The sequence below is a fragment of the Oculina patagonica genome, chromosome 4 (genome assembly GCF_052425735.1).
Source record: "Oculina patagonica isolate OP01 chromosome 4, crgOcupat, whole genome shotgun sequence".
Classification (NCBI taxonomy): domain Eukaryota; kingdom Metazoa; phylum Cnidaria; class Anthozoa; order Scleractinia; family Oculinidae; genus Oculina; species Oculina patagonica.
This window is the reverse complement of record NC_135761.1, coordinates 303,011-325,294: the sequence shown is the minus strand read 5'-3', so window position 1 is coordinate 325,294 and position 22,284 is coordinate 303,011. Positions and strand designations below refer to the sequence as shown.

Genomic DNA, 22,284 nt, shown 5'->3' with positions numbered 1-22,284 from the left:
AATAAATTACTTTAATGGGATTTAAAATTTGCATACAGCAAAGCACAAGCCCAGGAACATGCTTCCAACAACTGACAAACTACGACAACTGAGTTACCAATGCTGCCATCAGCTGTCTTATTAAATAAGGTGTACATGCTAAGGTAAGATGGGATTCAATGTATAATGTCTTTCAGTGCTCAAGTGTATTTGGGATGTGTACACAGTGTATGAAGAAGACAAGTCCTTCAGGATCATTTCATTGCACCTTTATTACCAAATAGTTGTAAATGAATGCTGTAAATCTGAATCTTCTTTACACCTCTATATAAAGAATTACAAATGGGACTTTATAAAAAATTATGGGTTTTACACTGTCCATGAAGGAACAAAAACAGTCATCAACTGAAGTGGCCCATATATAGTCTGTTTTATGGGCCATTTAGCTTTACACCCTTACTGAAGGCATGCAATGAATGAAATGTGTCCCAGCACAGCTGTTGCAAATACCTCTAGAATACTCCATTAGAATCTTCTTGTATCTAAGAGAAATTCTTTCTCATGATTGTACTATCTTTCATTTATACCTTTGACACAAAGACTCCTTTGCAATCATTACATGGGTCATCATACAATAGCTTCTAAACCATAGTGTGACAACCCAAATAATGCTGTGATTGAAGGTTTATTTTAGGCCTTTATAGTGAAAAATAACTAGTTTTGAAAGTAAAACAAACTACTAGGCATGAGATTGGTGTACAAGTGTGCTTCATTCACGTAAAATATAATAGTTAAACTCCTTGTGATATTTTGATATTCATTTGATAGTAATTGCTGAAAGAACTCAGCTAAAAATGTTGTTGATACATAATTTATACAGTCAATTCTCTCTTGATGGCCACCTCTTTGATGTGGGGTAACTAGTGGAGAAGGTGTCTGTTGTATTTCACATTTTTTTCTTTATCACCATCCAAGTTAGACACCTGTACTGTGTGGACATGATTAGCGCTCTTCTCCAAGACAGACACCTCTACAGGTTTGACACTTCTTTGAGGAGGATTAACGCATCAGAGGACTATTACCATCAGTCCTGGGTGTGTGCACATTAGAGGGAGTCGACTGTACAAAGATGTTAAGTTCTTTTCTTTTGCTATTTATGTCATGCTGTGGAACACAAAAATAGAAATGCCATATTAACCTTCTATGCAATTAAGTTTGTCACTTTTATGTACAAGTCAAATACCGTATTTTCTCGATTAAACGCCGGACCCCGAATAAACGCCGGGTCTCCAAGCTGTATTTGAAAACAAACCCCTTTAACATTTATTCAAGGTGTAATATGCTTTGGAAATGATGTCTACATATATGGCTGTCAAAAATAGTGAATGAAAATGATTTCTTAGAAACATAGGGCTTGAAACACACCGCTGGAATCGAATAAACGCCGGATCTATTGGGCCAAGTTTGAAATAAACGCCGGGGGCGTTTAATCAAGAAAATACGGTAAGTGAGTTTATTTCCTGTTTTTTTTTATTTATTTTAAGTCCCAAGATTGACATGAAGTTTTAACAACTGTCGTTTTCAGCTATTTGCGAGTTTTTATGTAATTCTCAATGATAGTACAATGATGATGTAACATTGTTACCCTGCACAAGCAGAAATGTAACTTGTGTACATGCACTTGTAACTTTTCTATATGTTTTGTTTGTTTGTTTTTGTTCCTGAAAAGCCCCATTGGGGAGGTTCAATAAAGTATGTAAGTATGTGTATCACTAAAAGATTCTGTAGCTTTTCCATTTGTCAATGAATGTCTCTACTAAATTATTTACTAAGTACCTCTCAAACAGTGATGCTCTCATGCTGCTAGCTATGGCTGATGGCTGGCCGTCTCCTAATTTGAATACACTTTCTATGACAGACAGTTCTGTGCTGGTTGTGTCCAAGCCACAAAAGGAAGCCCAGTCATTAACAACCATGCCTGCTCCAACAACATCACTGCCTCTGTTGACTGTCCCAGCCTGTGGAGATTTTCCACCAATCAAAGTTACAATCATTTTGTACGACATAAAAAATACCTGTACCAACTGTTTGACCAATCAGTTGGCTAAATAAACAGATGTTTGGGGGGAGGGGGTGGAGGTAATAAAGGGATAGACCTGTGCACTGCCCCAGTTCCATCACAGCTATACGCTCTGGCAGTGAAGTCGCATAAACATTGTGACTAAGTAATAAATGAAAGCACATAAATTACATACCACAAGCGGAACTTGTAATAATGATGACAACTCATCTTGATCTTCGACTGTTGTTCGAGGATGAACCTACAGGAGAAAGCTCAGATTATCAACCATGAATGTGGGTTTTCTCTCAAACAGCATGGTTCTATTTGAGTTTTTTTATTACTCTGTTACACTGCAACAACAACGTTGTTACCTTTCAATGTTAATAAATGTTGGGACTTATAATAAAAAGTACTACATCTAACAAAAATGCCTGAAGCCTTAATAAAGAAAAGCTGACAGTTAACAAACCAACACTTACAAGGCCACCTCGATTACTGAGGGCACAATAACTTCCAACTAAAACATTGCCAGCAACAGTTTGACGAAACACTTCCACCTTAAGAACATCTGCCAATATTTCTTCTGTTTCCTGAAAGCCAAGAAATTATCAAATTCTTAGAACAAACTATGACTGACATAAAATATAACAAGGGCTCTTTAGAAGCCCAGTCTGGTCGTCAAGGAGAAAATGTAGATTTTCCTGCCCTACCCAGAAGTCCTTTGCCAGCTATAAAATGATGATGATACTGATGATGATGATGACGATGATTGTTTAATGATGATTCCACAAGGTGGCTCTTACATTGCCATATGCTATCTACAACTAGGTACATTTAGTAAAACTATGAATACAATATTAAAAAAGAAATAGAAATTACAAATCTACAGCTAAGACAAGCATGTAACTGCACTGGACAAGTTGTTTTTAAGACCCGATAAGGCTTACAAACCTTGCCATATCACACATGCATCATCAACACTCGGTGGGGTGGTTAGAGTGAATTTTTTACCCTTACCAGATCGGGGCTCAGACTTATTCAGCTATAAAACAACTACCTTGTCAGACTTATTCAGCTATGAAACACCTACCTTGTCCAGATCTGGATGAACAAGTGCAACATAGTCATTGCAAGCAACTACATTCCCTAATGCTGAAAGTCTCTCCTCAACCCTTTGTATTTTCACTGTTTCAGGTAATGAATTCCGAATGTGTTGAAGTTCCTTTTGAATATGAAAAGACAGAAAAACATTAATATTTACATGCATGATTTACATCATTGTGTCACAATGTGAAGGTTGATAACAGCTTCATTTAAAAAAATCTTATGTTACAACAAAGGAAATCATAACCATGATAGTATCGTAGATCGATTAGAACTTAATTAACGAAAGAAAAACCCTTTCTGCGCGCTTGCATTCCACTGCTTAGAAATTAAAAATTGGATGGCGAATTCAAACGTGCTTAGCGCATGCTTAATGTTTAACTGACTCGTTTTTACTCTGATGAAGGTGGACAGAGGCCACCGAAAATTTAGTGTTTCAAAAGTAAGATCAGATGAATCATTCTAGTAAAATTAAGTCTACTGATTGCCACAGACAAAGTGTATTTAAAGGAGACTCTTACAATTTTATTTCAACCTCTGTCTACTCCTTAGTTTTAGTTTCAATATTGAGAAGATATAAAAAACATTTAAGACAATTTTTAGTTGCTCACCTGGTCTGTTGTTGTATTTGGTACAAGAAGTCCATTTCTATTGCCTGATATAAATGAATACAGTTAAAATGAGATATTCCTTTATAAGAAAAGCAGGTTTCCTTGCAGTATGATTGTTCATAATTTTGCAAATTGTAAAGAAGTAAATGAGGGTGGGGTGGGTGGGCAAGAGACAGATTCTCAGGCATTGTTGATTTGCTAGTGTATTTCAAACTCCCGTTTATCTTCCTAAATGTCTTCCTTAAATCCATTTAACAAATAGATTTCATTTTGCTGTGCGTCTGTTCAGTAATAGATCACAGATGACGTCAAAATGTGGTATGAACAGAGAAGTGGCCCACGAGGCGCTAGCCGAGTGGGTCACTGATGTTCATACCACATTTTGACGTCTTCTGTGATCTATTACTGAACAGACGCACGGCAAAGTGAAATCTATTTGTTTTATATAATAACACAAGACTTCAGCACACTTCTGCGTGAGCAATGCTGCCGTACCGATGAGCTAACTAAGTTGTTTTGATTTCACTATTAAGTTTTCGTTAACACGAAGCATTGTTAATCCGATTGAATAAACAGAAAAATGGTCAATTGAAAGTCAATGAAAAAACTAACCTTTATTCCGATTTGGAAAGTTGTTCAAATCTGTAAGCATTAACCCAAGCGTTCAACCGCAATTCGTTTGTTTCCGTGGCGTCGTCCAACTGTACAACACCGGTCAAACTTTCATACAGATTTCGGATAATTTCTCGAATAATTCACTGTCTTCTTCAAGCTTGTTTCGCCCAGTTAAATGCTTCGAAAGGTGAACGTTGCTTGGCGTATTGTTTCTCACTGAAGATTTGTAATTAAGCTGAACTTTTTTGCTTTGTTGTGGCCCCGCAAGTTTGAAAAACTTTGCCGACAACTCTGATTTGGACTATGAACTCTGATCACGCGCGCGAGTCACACCACCGCGTGACGTCATCTATGTGTCTGTACTCTGATAGATCATAAGTAAGAACCAATCAAAATGCACGTAGAATTCAGGTTATTATATAAAGTAAAATAGATGACATAAGCATGAATGGAAAATGGTCCCTTTGTTCACAGCAAAAGAGTGAACAAAAATGACATAGTCTTAAAAATAAGTCAAAGATGACTTGCATTTGGTTAGCTTGATGGACAGCAAGAATCATGTTTTCAAGGCAAGCCAACCGTCAAATGAAAGCTACACCCTGCTTATAACTCTTTTTTTTTCAGTACAGTTTTAAAACACTTAAGTTAAGAATTAAACTAACTTTTAGAGTCATGACGACATACCAACACAAAGTCTTCCTATAATTCTGCACCCTGCAACTGATGTACGAACCACAGGAATTACATCAGCAAGTTCACCTTCAAAAACACTGAAAACAAAATATCAAAACAAGATAAAATTTCCTCTCTTGAGAAATGATACACAGGTGTTTGACTACAGGCTACTTGTGTAAAACTGTGTACTGTACATGTATGTAAGATCAGAGCTGAAAAAGTCATTTTAGACTGTTTACATGGCAAATGATCACACCTGAGATGAGACTCATTTGGTAAAAAAATTCCTGGCAAGATTGTACAGCAAAAAAGGCTCCTATTCTCTAGTATAAAGAATAAACAAAACATCAGATCTGATTATACCAGGTTCACCCAAGCAAATTAGTAACAATGGCCAAAATAGTGTTTGTTGACATGAAATTCAGATTTTCTTTGAATTTTAATAGCAGACCTTAAATGGAGTCCGACCCAATAATGTACTCTATTGGCAAAATAAAGGATTGCAATAATGACTTTCACTTTTAGCGATTTGATGGCTAAATATTTCAAAGTTGAGAATTTTGATTTCTGCAGTCAGCCAGTGACTTAAGCCTGGTTTCCATATGATCGCAGATGATCGCAATGGATCGCAGACGATCGCAGAATTGTAGGTTCTGCGATCTGCGATCATATGGAAACACGCATCTGCGATCGTTTGCGATCGATCGCACACGATCGCAGAAAATAGAACCAAGTTCTATTCCCTGCGATCATTGCGATCATATGGAAACACAATTGCGATCGACTGCGATCAATTGCGATCGAAATTTATCCCAAAATATTGATAATCGATCCCATCATTCAACACCATTCAACAATTCTGCGATCGTCTGCGATCATATAGAAACAGTTCGCTCTGCAATCTCTGCGATCACACGGTTCAGTGAATTTCTGCGATTTTGAGATTGTCTGCGATCCACTGCGATCGTCTGCGATCATATGGAAACCAGGCTTTAGTCCCTTGATTTGATGACTTTGTAATTTCTTCATAGCTTGGCATATAAAGAAAATAATACTTCTTCTCACAGTTTAAGGGGTGGTGAATGGTCCTTCAAAATTTTAGCCTAAATTATTTCAGGGGTCTCGTCGTCTCAAATTTTTCTTTGACACCTTCTCGGAGTCTCGATTTCTTTTGCAAGGCTATAAAAATGTCTCAGGCTCGCAGAAAAGATATCAGTCTCACCGTCTCGCAAAGTCTCGCATTTACCATTCGACACCCCTAGTTTATTTAGTTTTAGTAAGGAGAATTTCGCTGTTGAGAATTTTAAGCTGTGTATAAAGGTTGCCATGACATAGCTTCTTTATTTTTCCTGCAAAATATTCATAAAAAAAGAATAAAACCTCAAAACTCTGACTTTAATTTAAAAGGAATAGAAAAACATTGATAGCACCCATTTCTCTCTTTCAAATGGCCAATGAGGCAGGTCAGATTCTTCCCAGTGGCTATGATTTTATTTATTTATCACAGTTTAGAGACAGAGAAATCGAGGTTTAGTTTCTTATTGAACCAGTGCAGTAAAGTTAAGCTTACATCGCGAGTTAGTATTAAAAGAATCGAAAGACACCGAGCGCATTTCATCATCATCTTCATTCGTGACCATGTAAACAGTGACTTACAAAATACTATATGTACGTCTCTCTTAAAATAAAATGGATATCATCCTCTTAAGGTTTACAGATTAAGAAGTAAGCTCACATCTTACAACTAGCAGTACTCTCGCTGTACACTATAAGCTAAATTCTTGCCTGTAAAAATTTTCAGATGCGCCGATTCCAACAAGGCAGTATGCATTTGTCAACTTGGCGAAAACTCCCACTTCGTTGCTGTTTTCAAACTGAGCTCTCACTGCCATCTGTGCGACGTTTGATTTAGATAATTGGGATCCTTCTCACTGCAATAGATAACTCTGAAATGCCAAAAGTATCCTTGAAACTGAAGTGAAAACCAACCACATGTACAAACTATTGCACCGTAACGCGCAATGGGTCAGCTGCCTTCCACTTTAGGAATAGCTTCTTCAAGTATGGTCCATTGTTGTATACCCATACAACAACGAGCGACTGATCTTACTTCCGGTAAGTTCAGTAGGCGCGGTGTGTCAATGACAATGAGTTAGGTCAAATTATTATTATTATAGGTTTGACTACAGCGAAGGGCGTCAAGCTTCTAAGAGAAGCTACGGGACTCTGATGAACATTTTCTTTAGCATAGCGGTAACACATCCGGCTTAATAGCTCACAAACAAACAGAAACAGAGCGCAATCGGATTGACTGTTGATGGGTTGAAGGTCTTAGGTGCACTCTCGGGTTTTTGTGCATTCCCGGGTGTGCATTATGAAAATGGCCCATCTGACCGGCGCTTATCCAGGTTTCTATAGCTAGAAGCGACTACTTTCCAAATTCACACTGTGAAAGTAAAATGCCGCCCAAGAACACAACGCAGTGACCTTGGTCAGGGCTCAAACTGGGACGGCTAAAAGTGTTGAAACTAAGGCTGGTTCTCATATGATCGCCCCGATCGTCTCTGTCGCTTCTGTCGTTTGCAAAGTCTGAGGTGATTGGAGCAAGCACACTTTTTGAGCGACAGAAGCGACAGAGACGATCGGGACGATCATATGAGAACCAGCCTTAAAGGAACATCTTTGTCGGATTTTCAGAATCATGGTGACTTTGGCAGAGTATAGAGATAGGGTCTGCTATCTCTCAAAATCCGAAGTAATCGTAGAAAGACGAGTGCGAGAAATGCTCCATTCCAAAAAAGGCAATGCTTTTATTCCATAAAGTGGTGGCCGAAAAGAGTCGTTAATTTTCTGAAAGAAACCGCTTGCCGACAAAGACACGTTTAAACAGCGCCGCGTAATTGTTTGGTTTGTTAACGCGTGAAATTTTAAAATAAAAAGTACGTGTAGCTTCTGACTTTTAGAACGAGGAATATTCAACATTTCTTTGGTGCCTTCCAACGTGTGCTCTTTGTTGTTTTGTTTTAGCTGCGTATTTGTATGGTTGGTTGAAGCGTAAAATTTTAACGAAAGCGTACATATGAATTCTTTCTTTTACAAAGAGGAATTAATATACATGTATTTGTACTTTTCTCTTGTTATACTTGTTGAAAACGCATCTTTTTTTACCCGGATAGGCCAACCGTCCACACTGAAACGGCGTTTTCGGTCACCGAAAACGGTATTTTTCACAAACGCTCTCCAAATACAAATTTGAAAACGCCGGCTAGGTCACTGGGTGTAGTGTGGACGGCGAAATCGGGCGAAAAGGGGACTTTTTGAAAACGCTGACGTCAAATAGTCACGTGTTCTCAACGTGCGATGAAGCGTATCGTTTTCAAATTTACTCGGGTTAATGTGGACGGAAAATATTTTACGCGGCGTTTTCAAATTACTCCGTTTTCAAATTTACCCGAGTTAATGTGGACGGGGTCTTAGTTATTCACGTCTTTGTGTTTTGGTTACTTCCAGGTCATCGAGGAGGCGTTGGAAAATCCCAAGATGGCGCACTTCTTTAACCATGAAGTATTGGCTAGATTTTGGAATTTTGGAGGGGTAAGATTTTTTCGTGGCTGCCTTAACCACACCTACGATAAAAATTAGAAATTTCTACAGTGTATTAATTTAGCTTGTTGTCTCCAGGTCCATATCGAGGACGATATTGTGGTGACGTCAGACGGTGTGGAACTCTTAACAGATGTGCCTCGTACAGTGGATGAAATCGAGGCTCTTATGGCCCGGGGATCAAGCTGATAAGCAACTTCCGTTCAATTTCAGCTTATAAAGAGGCAGTGACACGAATTTGTTGATCACGGTGATAAAGTGATGCGGTGTGCTTGTCACAAGAATAGACACAAGGAAATGATGAACAGTACTAAAGAATGGCTCGCTTAGCGAGAATGATAAATCTGCGAGTGAGACAATCGATAACAGCCGTGGAGTTATTTTATGTTCCATACCAATAGGGAGTCAGAAAAACTCCTCGCAATCATAGTATATTCTCTGATTTGATAAGGGTTTAGATGCTTATAAAAAAATGAATTCACGTAGTGCTTGTATAGTTGAAAAATTATTAAAATTTTAGGCTGTTGATTCCTTCGTCTTTTTTAACAGAGCAAAAAGTAATGCCATGTCATGTAGTTGAACTAAAGTAAGATGTCAAGCGCGTCTTCATCAAACTCGAACTAGCAGTAGAGGATTTTCTCTCTTAGATCTAGAAATTGATTTGTAAAGAAACTGTTGTTTTATGTTGTGCTCACGACAAGGCAAACTAACCCCATAGCTGTGGACTGTAAAACAGCCGTTTTTACGTACGCACGCGGTCCTCGAACGAAAGGTCTGGAGAGATTGTCAAAACAGAAACAAATTGATAAAATGAATGAGAATGAGAAAGAATACCGACATGAACTGCGCTTGGCTTGCTCCGCTCCCCAATACCCCACTAAATACCAGCCGGCAGATCATAAATTGACCCACGATCATTTATTATTGATGTTGCTTGGTAACCATGACGTATCTTTGGAAGCCAGGTATTGCAAAATGGCTGAGGTGTTATGCGAGAAAACAACTGAAGGTTGTTGGCACAAATGCAATTTTTTCGACTTTTTTTGCTTGTTTACAAGCGAAAGTAGGAGAATAGCAGTTATGTGGGGCAAAATTTGGAACCACATTCTTGTTAACTCTCAAGGGACTTTTTTAATTTCTCAAGGGACTGTTTTAATTTCTCAAGGGATTTCTTTCCGCTGTGGGTGATCACTTGCGATCTCGTGGAAAAAACGTGACTTGTCACATTTACAAACGTTATATAACAATTTTAAAAGTGACATGTCAGCTTTCTTATCTCAACACACGTGTGTCTGAAAGGCGATCTAAAAAAACGTCGCACAAACAATGGATTGCGTAACTAACGCTAAAACACGAATAAATAATCACTAGCACTTACATCGTTTAAAAATTACAAACGTCAAAAATAAACCATACCAAAAAACTCGCTCTTTTCAAAGATATTATTGAAGTTAAAACAAATGCAAGAGATTGGGGCTTCTTTTAGCTTAGGAGCGGTTAAAAATTAGGCCAATTTAGTCGCTACAACGCCATTCTATTTCGTCATCAGCCTAGGTCGTTAGGGACGTGACCTCGCGTTGAGAGCAATGTTGCATGAATCGGCTTTACAACATGCGATCGTGTCTACGCAGTTCGAGTGGAATTTCAGTCAAAGACAGCAAAATTCTTTCGTATTTCATCTTCAAATATAATTCGAAAGCATTCACTGTATATATGGCTTTTGTTTATTAAGCCCACGAAGAAGCTGTCTTGATATCCGACCCTCGCAGAGCCCAGACAAAACGCAGCTTGAGTGTATCGATTTGTTTACGCCGCAATTATATGCGCAATGTTTTCTCCAACAGTAGTCGGAAATATCCGTAGTTTTTTCGTGCTTTTTCGTGGAGCAATCGTAACGATACGGTCTTGAACCTGCCTGTACCCAGACGCCTCTCGCTTGTTTTGGGGGACATGGGCGCGCAAGGGAGGAAGGGAAGGCGAAGGGAAGAGAGACGTCTGGCAGATTATGTTTTCAGATGGCGGAGAGTTTAATGGCGGACGATTACGCAATTTTTAAAATGAGTTTAGACCCGTTAATTTTACGTTTTTAGAGGAAAATCGTTTGTCCTCATCCATCTTGTGAAGTGGAAGCTGTATTTTTCAGAAAAACGGACTTCAACAACATTACAGGCTTCGTCATCCTGAAACACGTTTCCAGCCGAAATCGAGCAAGCCGCTTTGGTTAAAATGAAGTTGCATGCCAAGGAAACAAGAAACGTCCGTTGGATAAGTTTTTTGTGACCCGATCACGACAGGTTAGTAGTTCATCATATTTATACATATTTATGAGTTTCGTTTCGGTCTATGATTTTTCATCCATATTATTGAGTTGAGCTATATATTTCATTCCCGTTTATAGGTACCCAGTGACGAAACTATTTACTCGGTTGGAATGGCAAACGACAAGCTGTGAATTGTCGCAAAACGGCCACATGAAGCTGCCAAGATGTTTGCCATGTATTTGCTTCACGCCGTTTTTATGTGAATACCGAAGGCAACAAACCGAATATCATCACAGTTTCCACCGCCATCATTTGTTATTTGATTTTGTAAATAAGGTGACGGGCCTACACGACTCCTACATTTGTGACATTTGTACCTTTGCCGTTCTATGTTAAGTTAACTACTTGCATTTTATTGACGCTGGGCCCGGCATTTTAATCAATACTGTTGCAGTGTATTGTCTTGTCACGGATTATCTTTGCCCGGCTTCGCCAGAGACTGTTTCAGCTTTACTATGAAAAAACTGAAAGTTGGTTTCAGAGAGACATAGTGCGTTGTAAAGGCTATGCTCCTTGCATTATTTTGATCGAGCGCTCTGTCTTTTTAGCTCGATGTTTAGGATTTTTTACTTCCCTTGCTCGTTGCGTTACGTTGGCACCACTGATTCCATTAATTTGAAATCTTTCACGCGCAAGTCTGTTGACTATTTTGCGTTTTGTATATGCCAGTCTATGGTTCAGTTCGGGCAAGACCATGATTTCGATCCGGCTCCATGTGGATCAGTTGCCGGTATTTGGTTTTCTTTAGTTGCTAGCGCAACTTGTTCTGTGTGAGATGTTAGAAGCATTGATCGATCTACATATCAATCACATCGTATTCTTGGATAAACTGTTGGAATTGTACACTTTCAGGCTTAAAAACGCCGAAAAATGAGGATGCCAAGAAAACGACAAAATTCCAAGAAATCGCTCCCTGTCCTTCTCCTGCCCGTGGTCCCTCCGCTTCGCGCTCGCTTTGTTCTCGCTTTGTTGCAGCGAAAATCGAGGCGCCTGAGGAGGAGGCTGGCCTTGAACACATTGAACAGCGGTCTACCTATAACAATTCAAATGTGGCGTCGCAAAAGGCAAAGCGTCGACGCATATTTTGCTGTTTCATTTGCTAATTTCGCTGCCGTAATCGACTGCCTCGAAAGGTCCTTGCAATTTTAAAGTATAGAATTGTCAGATCTCAGTGAAATTTGCACTGTTTATTTGTGTAATGTTGAGGAATATGTGTATAAATACCCGGCGCTGACGAGCCATTTTTGACAAAATTATGGCTGCACTTCCTCCGCGAAGATAGGAAATTGTTAACTGAACTAAACTACAAAGCAACTGTAATGATAGTTCGAAGAACAATGCTCAGGATAAACCTTCGACTCATACTTCATCAAAAAAGTCGATTCTCGAAGAGACTTTGATTAGTTCTGAGACAAGTTAGAGGGTGGGTTAGAGGTTCGTTATCGAAGCTTGGAGCCCCTCAAACATGGAGAACCGCGTCTTCCCTTTTTTTCGCCCCAATCCTCCACAGCTATTACACGCCATTTCAATACAGGCCTGAACATAATGGAGAGAGAACGCACTTAGAGAACATCGCAACAGTTTTTTTCGAAGTATTTATAGTTTTTCTCAGTTACAGTAACATTTTATTGCGCTTGCGAACTGTCCTGACTTTGCAAGTTATATGTGTACATATAGAAAATATAGCAGTTATGTCAACGCGAATTTCAAGCTGATTAGTTTTACTTAGTCCACAAAACAATAAATTCTGTTATATTTGTTACCTACAAGCTGATATTATCGACCAGCTATATTTATCTTGAAACTCCTTTATCTTGGAATCCTGCCTCTAGTGATTGACTGTGTCCATGTGGCTCGTCATCGGCGCTTGTCTGAGTACGCTTGACTCCGGTTTCTGTAGCAGAAGTGTCTGGGAGCATTGCTACTCCACCCTGGATGAGATGTTAGTTCATCACAGGTTACCCCTCAGTAGTTTGTCTTACTTGATATACGTGAACTACTCCAGTCCTATGACATGGTTCTTGTCTGACTAGGAGACATGGGAGTTTTGAATCGCTTTCATAATGTATTTGATCACGATATCCTAATATCGGGGGAAAAAAACGACCACGCATTGATACAGGAGCCATAATCGGGGACGAACGATTGATAAATTTTGCTGACATCTTATCTAGCGAAAGTTAAATTACGGTCACCCTAACATAATTTCGTTTTATGATTTCCAGAGGTATCAATCATTGGATAAAAACTTGCACTTTTCAAGACAATGTTGCCTAGGATTGCTCATACTGGACATGAGCACTAGATTACTGCGAGCTTTAAGAACAAAAAGGCTTTTAAAGCATCTCGAATTCCTTATTCATACTGCGTAAATAATGGGGTTTATAGATGAGCTGGCTGAGACTGTATAGGTTGTCAAAACATAAACTTTCTCGGTGCGTCGAGATCCTCGTAAAACAAATCAATCAGTTCCAATGTACTGGTATCCAGCACAACTGAAAACCCACCATTGTAACGAAAGCATTTTTGTCACGCGAGATTCGCGTGCAAAACTTCGTAACGCGATCTCCTTGTTCTCGCTCGCGACAAATTCTTGATCCGAGCATTGTGTTCGCGAATTTTTCTGTAAACTTTATAATAACAAAAGACCATAACACAATTGGGATTACGAAAAAATGACATAAACACAGTGTAGATAAATACGCGAACTTTGCAAACTGGAATCTGGGTAACAAATATTCTGTCAGGGTTGAAAGCGAAACGACTTTCGCCGAGTAAGAATCCCACGGGAGGAACACTTGCAAAAATCCATGAAGCGAGGATCATCAAACTAACCGTATTTTTCTTGAAATTTTCTTGTATAGATGTCCGGCTTCACCATCTTGTAATACGGTTAACCGATATGAGCATTAATGTTTGCAAAGAAACAGTCCTAAAATGTACATGGAAACGCCGTGAAATTGACAAAGGATATCGTGGAAAGGCCAACGCCCTGTGATAAAAACACCAAACGTTAAAGTTTCAACGAGCAGGGCCATGAGAATATCGGAGACCGCCAGAGATACGATAAAGTAATTGTTAAGGCTTCGGTTAAGCGTTGGGTTTTTGAAGAAAGCGAGGCAAACTAACAGATTTCCAACCAAAGCTGTTACAAACATGAACGAGAATACAATGCATTCGATCACCACTGTACTCGTGTTTCGGTCACCAAGAGCGTTATCCGCCATTTTAAGCTCGTTCTTGCTCACGGTCAAGGTGCAGTAATGATCCTCGCTTATAACGTCCTGATAAGAACAATGCCTTCAAACCATAAACCCCGGATAGCGCAGTAAGATTATAAATATATTGTTGATAAATTGATCAATTCCCGTCTTTTCGTCGTCGTTTTCTTTTTATGAAGCAGATTTATAACGCAAATTGTCGTTTCCAGCTGCCAATCCCAACAAAACATCACGTCTTTCTAGCTTATAAATATTGATTGACACGTAGATCGTAAGTACTCCTCACAGCTGTTTATTCGTTCATTTTCATTGGAGAAAGGCCTGTCATTAATTTTCATGTAAACTTAGCTGCATATTGTTCAGTTGCATCGTGTTTAAAAGTTTGTTATAGGTTTGTCATCCACACAAGCGTAAAAAGGAAGGCACTCAACTGTAAGCCCGTGAAGGTGTTTTGAGCTACAGATTTATATCGATTATCGAATATTTATCAATACGTATTATCACCTGGTAGTTAGCATTTGCATGTAAATTTTAAAATACATAATACATCGATCTCCATCTGTGTAAACAGGCAGGATGAAGAAACACAGTGAAATGAATGGATTAAACAATCATAGAATCTGTTCTTGTCATATTCAACTACCAGAAAATCACCCATCACATGCAGTTTTTTTTTCTTAAACACCTAAACATTACTCAGTAACGCGTTTAAGCCTTAATATATGGAAAGCTAATATTAATCTCTTTTCATATGGAAATATGTCAGTTTTTGTCAATAACATCTACATAACCAATTATCAGTTTAACAAGTATTCATTTCAATTTTTTAATTTAATAAAAGAGCTACAACATTTCTTTCCCTGAATATTTTGACCGCTAATAAAATTAGTTCAATAACGCTAATTTATAGATGAATTAAGGTCTTTAGAAGTCGCTCCAAATCGAACGTGCTTTACATGTAAGGAACCCCTCGAACGGGCACGATTGTCGCGGAAGCACCCATAATGAACACGCTGCATGTAATAAGGGATTTTAATCTTGCATAGATTGCCTTTTTTATTTTTAGCTTTTTAAAAACACGTTTAGGTGAGGGTAAACAATAAACGAGTAATATCGTAAAAAATGTTGTGGTTATTCATCGTGATAGAGTACAATAATAAAGTATTTTTCGTTTGTCTCACGACGTAGTCACTGTGATGGAGATCGCGGCGTTTCGACTGCACACTGCTAGTCTTCATCAGGCGATAAGGTCGACTGGTTGTGCGTGAACTTATAAAGCACGCTGCTGCGCTGTGATTGGTTGGTTTTCAACAGCTGTGATTGGTGCATTTCGATCCTCGCTGTTTCTGTGTCCTGTTGTTCCCTCAGCGGTCCGCTGTCGCACAGTTCTCCTGTTGTTGTGTTTTTTTGATCGTGGGCATCCATGCTTCATAAACGAGTACCACTACATCCTGTTTATAAACTCCTGGGCTAATACAAATTAATATTCGCAATGGCTGTCCGTTTAAAGGGCTTATATTGCGGCTGTTTATATCCGGGTTTTAAAAAGCGTTAAAAATGCGTCCATAGGTAGGATTTTATGTGTTATAGGGAATAACAGTTATTTGTTACCCAGATTTCCAGGGTCTGAAAGGTGGGGGTATAAATCCCATTTCCCAGCTTATTGTTACCCATATTTTTAAATCCCAGTCCCAGTTCCAATTTTTTATTTGTGTTCCCAGTCCCAGTGACCCAATCTCATTTTCCCAGTGAAAGGTTGCCCAAATCCTAGTTCCCATTTTACCCCTTTAGGCCAATCTCGGATGGGTGGCGTTGGCAAAATTGCCAGTTAGTCGGTCTTGGTGGATCAGTAACACTGTTAGAGTTCGTAGGTAGTGATTTATTTCAGTGTCTGTGTTTAGCCCTTGTGGGCTATTGGGGACACTTAAAATATAAAAATATTTTATAGCCTAATTATTTAAAATACTTAATAAAAATTAAAATTATTTACATTCTTCTAGCGCTACAGAGCTTACACAGTTTTCTATGTTCGTGTTCATTTTCTTTTTTGTTCTGAAAGCAGCTACTGTCTCAGAGAACACTCTTACAACATAGGCACGCTAAGCGTGCAGGAGTTATTTTTTCAATTTATGGGGTGGCTTGGGGTGAAACTGGGTGATTGTCCTGTTGGGATGGTTTATGCCATGGGTTGAGCTATTTGTGTATGGCGCCCCACGGAGTCACTTTTTTGCACAAAGTTTGCTTGCAAACGAAATAATTTTTAATGCATTTTGATACATCAGAACTGTTTTACTTAATACGGAAATTTTCATCATTTAATTAAAAAACAAAACTAATTCAATTGTCAAAATGTCACAAATGGCACGTTCTTATTCTGTTTAAAGCGGTTATTTTGTTGCTAGCTTTGTAGCAACCGTAACGGGTTACTTTTGTTTGTTACGGAATACTTTTGGCTTTTTGCCAAATACTGTAACATGATACCGTTGTTTTTCTCACTTTTGTAAATGATACCTTTGTTTTTTTAAAACGAACGTAACACGTACCCTTGTTTTTCTCGAAAGACACGTCTCCATATAGACTTGACATACTATAATAAACGAAGTAATAAACGAATAAATAAAAAACCACTCTTTCGGAAGTTCTTTAACGCGTACACCTGAGTATTTGTTTCCTGTCAAAACTGTTCAACAAAGATTTTCGTTCATTCACAACGTAAATTCTATTCAACAAACAAGAACTAATTGAGTTATCAAGTTGTCACGATGGCACGCTCTTATTCTGTTTTTCTATCGATCGTAGTTGCTTTTAACAGTAAAGTTACTTGTACCGGTTCATTAAATGTTTGAACGAAATGTTTTAAGTTGATTTCAGTTTACTTTGGCCGCCCGCTTTGCGAAGTTTGTTGGGAATTGGAAACTTTGCCCGGGGGGGGGGGGGTACTCCCTATAATGGCCTATACGGGGAGGCTCCGCCCGAAAGGGGTACCTTTTTCAGGCTTTAGATATACAAAGGGTAGGGATTTCACGAGTTTAGGTATATGAAAGGGTGTGGAAATCTGTCATTTAGGTTTTTAAAACGGTCTTTTATTAAAATATTTCGAACAGACGCAATTTATGCCTGTATTATTTTAAATTATTAAGCGCTACACGAAAATGACAAGAAAAAGTCCTGTTTTAGTCCACGCCACGTCTTTCAGGTATATGAAGGGGTACCTTTTTTCAGTTAAAGGTATACGAAAGGGGTACAATTTCTGTCAAATGGTATATAAAAGGGTAAGGGGTTAGAACTCGGGGCGGAGCCTCCCCGTATAAAATTTTTTTGAGTACCCCCCCCCCCCCCCTCGGGAAACTTTGTTATGAAGTTGCCAATTACGGTGCGAGTTTGCGAATCAAATTGCAAACATCGATACAAATTTCCCGAGTTCGGCCCGACTGAACTTTCCAAGTTTGGTAGTTGAGGAGAAACAAGACATGTTGCTCGAAAGTCATGGCGATTTCTGAACTCGAAGATTTTAGAACTTGTCAAGGAAAGTAGCTTGAAGTGCAAGACAACGTTTCGCATCAGCGATCACGCAAGTGATTTGCCGATAAATAAATTTCATGATGTAGAAATTTGGTCAAATTTTAACTTTTTTGTATGAAAACACATATTTAACGATTTCTGTGAGGCATAATCTTCACTGTCTTCTATTTCAAGTCTTTTGCGTTTGTAAACCGGATGAAACTGGATGGTTTACCCATATGTAAAATTGATTTTAATCGAAGCCTACGCGACGCGACAGGGAAGACTAATTTGTTCGAGACAACATGTTTACGGCTCGCTGAACATAGAAGTTTCTTTATTTTTATGACATTTGTTTCCAACAGTTCAGCGTAGCAAAGCCCTTTTTGACAACATAACTACAGACCGACTTTACAAACCAAACAAAATTGAAGAACTAAGGTTCCATGATTTATTTCCGGACGCGTCAACCGCTACTCGTGTTGCAACAGGAACGGAACGATCTTCATAATGAAAATCTCACGGGCTTCAGAAAAGAACTGCTTAGGAAAGAAAGCGAACGTAAGCGCAAGGATGGACTAATTATCAGTGCCTGGTCAATGGATGGAAAGATCTTCGTAAAAACCTCGCCGGAAGGCACCCCCATAAGGATTTATGAAGAGGAAGATCTGGAAAACTTATAACATTCTCCACAATGCAAACATTCGATCATCAATTACGCCGAACGGACCAAGAAAGGTACGTGTACGACTATATTACAAAACGAAATAAGGACAGACTTGCAATTTCTTTAACTATTATCATTTAATTCGGGTAGGGAAACGGATCTGGCGAAGGAACACTCACTCACTCGTTTGTTTTGTTGTTGGTTTGTTTCCTTTGTTTGCTTTTCTTTTTTTTTCTTTCAAATTCGCTTGTGTGTTATTAAGTGTTTGCTTTATTATTTTTTTTACGTTACTTATTTACTATGCAGACGTTTGTAAAATTAGATATTTTATCGTTGAACGTTCGAGGGATACGGGATCAGACTAAGAGAAGGAGTATTTTTTCTTCTTGAAGACTTTAAGCAAATATTTACTTTCTTCAAAAAATACTCTACCTGAAGATGAAATTATCTGGAAAAATGAATGGGGAGGTGATATATTTTTCTCTCATGGCACCAACCACAGCAAAGGTGTCTGTATTCTAATCAACCCTACTATTTTTTGTCAGGTGGATTATTGTTATAGCAATTCAGGGAGATAGTGCTTACGTTACACTTGGCTCGCAAAAATATCTCTTTGTACATCTACGCCCAAAAACCAAAAATACTTGAGTTTTTGCAGGAGCTGAACAACTGCATATCGAAAAAACTGACCACTATTGTAGGAGGGGATTGGAATTGTACGTTGTCGAAAATGGCACGGCTGGCAAAAAACTTTATTTTACTTATTTATCTTTCCGTACCCCCAATACTATTTTATCTAGTAACTTCTTTCTTTTGGCTAACCTACGTGTATTCCCACCATTTTATTTTTACTTTTCCTGTCCCCAAGGACCCGGACTCTGTATAACTCTTTTAGTGGCTCGACCCATTTTTCTACGCCTATCTCTTTCCTCTTCTTAAAGATTATTCTAATATCCATTTCACTGATTACATAACTGAACTGCATTTTTTTTGGATCGATCTGTATCTCCCCCCATTTTCTCTCGATCCTTCCTCTTACCTTTTTTGCCTTCGTCTCGATTCTTTAGTTTATTTTTTTGGTTTTTCTATTTTTTCTTTTTTTTCTTTACCCTCTTCTTTTTCCTTCTTCCCTAGTGTTCGCGTTTCCTCTTTTACTCTTTTACTTTTACCCTACTTTCCAAACACGTTATTTCCTCGTTTTTCTCCATTTTTCAGTAGCTTTCATACACTACATCTTTTTTCTCGAAAACTTCTAGGTTTCTACTTTATTTTGAGCGATCTCGTAGTTTTGATTTTTGCTCTGGGATTTCCTATTTTTCGAGTTGAGCACAACATATTCCCGTCACCACGCGTCAATACTACCTTCTACCTTCCGAAAGCTTTCGAAATCTTTCGGATATGGTAATATTCTCGAGTTCAAGTAACAATAATAATATAAACTCAAAGCTGGTTATTTTTGACGCCATTCCAGTCATTTACAAATACTTGACAGCGTACTCAGAAACGTACCTCGTTTACACTTTCTTTCTTTTGATGCTTAATCTCTTTAGCGTAGCATTCAGTACGTCGGCCTTTTTTGTTTTGCTCTCTTGTTCTTGGCATTTTTAACTTTAAACTCCCGTCGTCCACACAATTTTCGTATTCTTTCCTTTTTACTTTAAACGGGCTTTGGGTTTTCGGTAAGGTTTCGGAAGGTAGCCAAGCGTTGTCATTTGACGCGTGGTGCACATTCGTTTGTGCTCACTCAACTAATCCCGAGCAATTATTATCGGTCGTTCATTTTATATTTTCTTTTTACCTATCCTCGTTTGCCACCCTGTTTCTTTTCCGCAGTTCTTGTCTACTACTTACGGTTTTCGTTGATATTTTTAAAATGAGGGCATCTCTTAAAATAGACTTTCTTTATTATCTTTCTTTTACGCTATTCTTTTTCTTTTCTTCCTACTAGCGTGTCCCCTTGCGTCCCTTCTTTTTTCCCTTTGGGTTTCAGTGACGCTACGGTCGGCCCTTCGTGGAAGGGTTCGTGAACGATTCCCGAATATTATCGTCAGGTAACAAACAAGGCCTACTGTGGAATAATGGATAGTGCGACTATCTCGGGATTCGGGCGACACAGCTCGGGCTGTCACATCTGCTTTTTCTCCCGACACTCACTTCTCTACACTTAAAACTTATGACTTCATCTCTGTTGGAAGGGAAGCAAGCGATGTTCAGAGCGAATGTCGTTGGGTGGAACAGGGTGAACGCCCAACAAAATACTTTTTCAACCTAAGAAACTATAAGACATTAGGGAAACGCCTAGAGTAATTTGTTCTCGATCGACTTATTTTGCCTGTATACAATTTTCTCTCTGTCGTTACCTTATCCCAACTTTCAGTGGTCGGGATACTTGAGGTCCTCTGGCTTGGAGTGTAAATGTATATCTTTTTTGTCGCCAGTGAGCGTTCCTCTTTTTCTAGCTTGCATTCTGGCTGTATGGGCCTATGGGCGAACTTACCATCTCCAGAAGGGGCATTATTACTATACCGAGCGCTCTTTTTGACTGCACAACTGGAGGCCGAACCTACTGATGTTGATTTCATCGCTGCGAAGAGCTAATAGTTTGCCGTCTATCTAACAGTTTTGTGACGCTACATCGGGGAAAAATTAGACTTATCAGCGATGTTCTACTACAAGAAAATTCCCGGCATTCTTTTGCCCTCACTTCGCGCTTTCACTCTCTCGTGCCCTTTATTCTATCTTTGCCTTTAACTTTGGTAGCAGTATATATCGCCCGTGTGGGGCGCAGTTGGGGGCGGGTTAACGTCGAAAGGTGTGAGGCGGGGTCCTCTCTCACCGATTTGTTCATCCTCTCAGCTGAGTCTATATACGCACACCCGGGAGTCAAGGCATATGTATGGCAACGAGCTCAAACTGTCGCAATTTGCGGATGACACATCTCTTTTGTACAATTTTCTGGAAGCTTTAATATAGTCATGACTTCGGTAGGATAGCTGGTTACAGCTAAACATGAAAAACAAAGCGCTGGCACTATGAGTGGCTTGTTCTTTGCATTGACTTACTTTAGCTTGAGGAGACTGATTGTGAGTGCTGTCTCACGCTAATGGGAGAGTAAAAACAAACGCTGGGTATCTCCGATCTTTCCGCGTCATGGTCCAGTACAGTTGAGGGACGCTAAGATTTCTTTTATATGAGAGAAGGATAGACGTCTCACTAGGAAGGTGGGCTACGTTGAGATGTGATCTTTGTAGCCTTGAGACTACTGTCCCCACTCCGCTGCCGGCTCTGCACGGGCTCTTGCTAGACTCTCCCCTTTATTTCCGCTTCCTAGAGCATATCTTCCACTGGATGGGAGATTTCTCTCTTTGGGGGTGGTTTTGTGCTCCTACGGCGGCGAACTAGAGTCATCTTTCTCTAAGTTTCTACCTTGGCTTATGGAGGTCCCCTCCTAGTGAACATTCTTATTGGGCTTACGACTTTGAAAAGACTATTTGGATCGGTAAAGATCTCTTGGGAAGGACTCATCAACTTTTTCTCTCTTAGTCTTCACGTCTTACTTTTTTGGACTCCTGGTTGTTATCCTTTTATTTTTCCTCATACTTTGGCTGCACAAGAGAACTAATTGAATTGACTCGATAAGGGTGAAATTTTCTGGGAGTATAGTAGAAAAGAGGAAGAGATGTACGTAGCTGATAGAATAGTGGTAGAGTAGTTAAAAGTAGGGTATGTAGTTGTGTTAGTTCGTAGTATTGTAGTAATTGTATTGTTGTGTGAAAATCATATTAGAGGATTCGGGCGGTGGGAACTTGTTCGGCTCACATGTCGCACTCGCGTCTCTGTCACCTCACATTCTTTCAGAAAAGAACTGCGACACGGACACATATTTCGTCAATTGCCTTTAACTACAATGATTGCTCTGATAGTC

General features: G+C 39.1%; 2 protein-coding genes across 2 annotated transcripts; one reads left to right on the top strand and one right to left on the bottom strand.

Moving 5' to 3' along the window:
• Nucleotides 1-25: 25 nt before the first annotated feature.
• Nucleotides 26-7,373, bottom strand: LOC144648991 (eukaryotic translation initiation factor 6-like). The gene is made up of 8 exons (XM_078508444.1): nucleotides 6,832-7,373; nucleotides 5,056-5,141; nucleotides 3,757-3,800; nucleotides 3,132-3,263; nucleotides 2,521-2,631; nucleotides 2,235-2,300; nucleotides 1,816-1,997; nucleotides 26-1,143 (listed from the first exon to the last, which is right to left on the bottom strand). Exons 1-8 carry the CDS (start codon nucleotides 6,936-6,938, stop codon nucleotides 1,134-1,136), a joined length of 738 nt encoding a protein of 245 aa, XP_078364570.1. The 5' UTR covers nucleotides 6,939-7,373; the 3' UTR covers nucleotides 26-1,133.
• A 955-nt stretch (nucleotides 7,374-8,328) lies between these two features.
• LOC144649378 (xaa-Pro dipeptidase-like) lies at nucleotides 8,329-9,096 on the top strand. Its single transcript, XM_078508866.1, has 2 exons — nucleotides 8,329-8,640; nucleotides 8,728-9,096. Exons 1-2 carry the CDS (start codon nucleotides 8,587-8,589, stop codon nucleotides 8,836-8,838), a joined length of 165 nt encoding a protein of 54 aa, XP_078364992.1. The 5' UTR covers nucleotides 8,329-8,586; the 3' UTR covers nucleotides 8,839-9,096.
• Nucleotides 9,097-22,284: the final 13,188 nt, after the last annotated feature.

Bases quoted from the DNA above. Each gene is read 5' to 3' on its own strand.
- LOC144649378 (XM_078508866.1), top strand. From the start codon at position 8,587: ATGGCGCACTTCTTTAACCATGAAGTATTGGCTAGATTTTGGAATTTT. The intron at 8,641-8,727 runs GTAAGATTTTTT...TGTTGTCTCCAG, and splicing joins GATTTTGGAATTTTGGAGGG to GTCCATATCGAGGACGATAT.
- LOC144648991 (XM_078508444.1), bottom strand. From the start codon at position 6,938: ATGGCAGTGAGAGCTCAGTTTGAAAACAGCAACGAAGTGGGAGTTTTC. The intron at 3,801-5,055 runs GTATGTCGTCAT...CATTTATATCAG, and splicing joins TATAGGAAGACTTTGTGTTG to GCAATAGAAATGGACTTCTT. The intron at 3,264-3,756 runs GTGAGCAACTAA...CATATTCAAAAG, and splicing joins CAAATACAACAACAGACCAG to GAACTTCAACACATTCGGAA.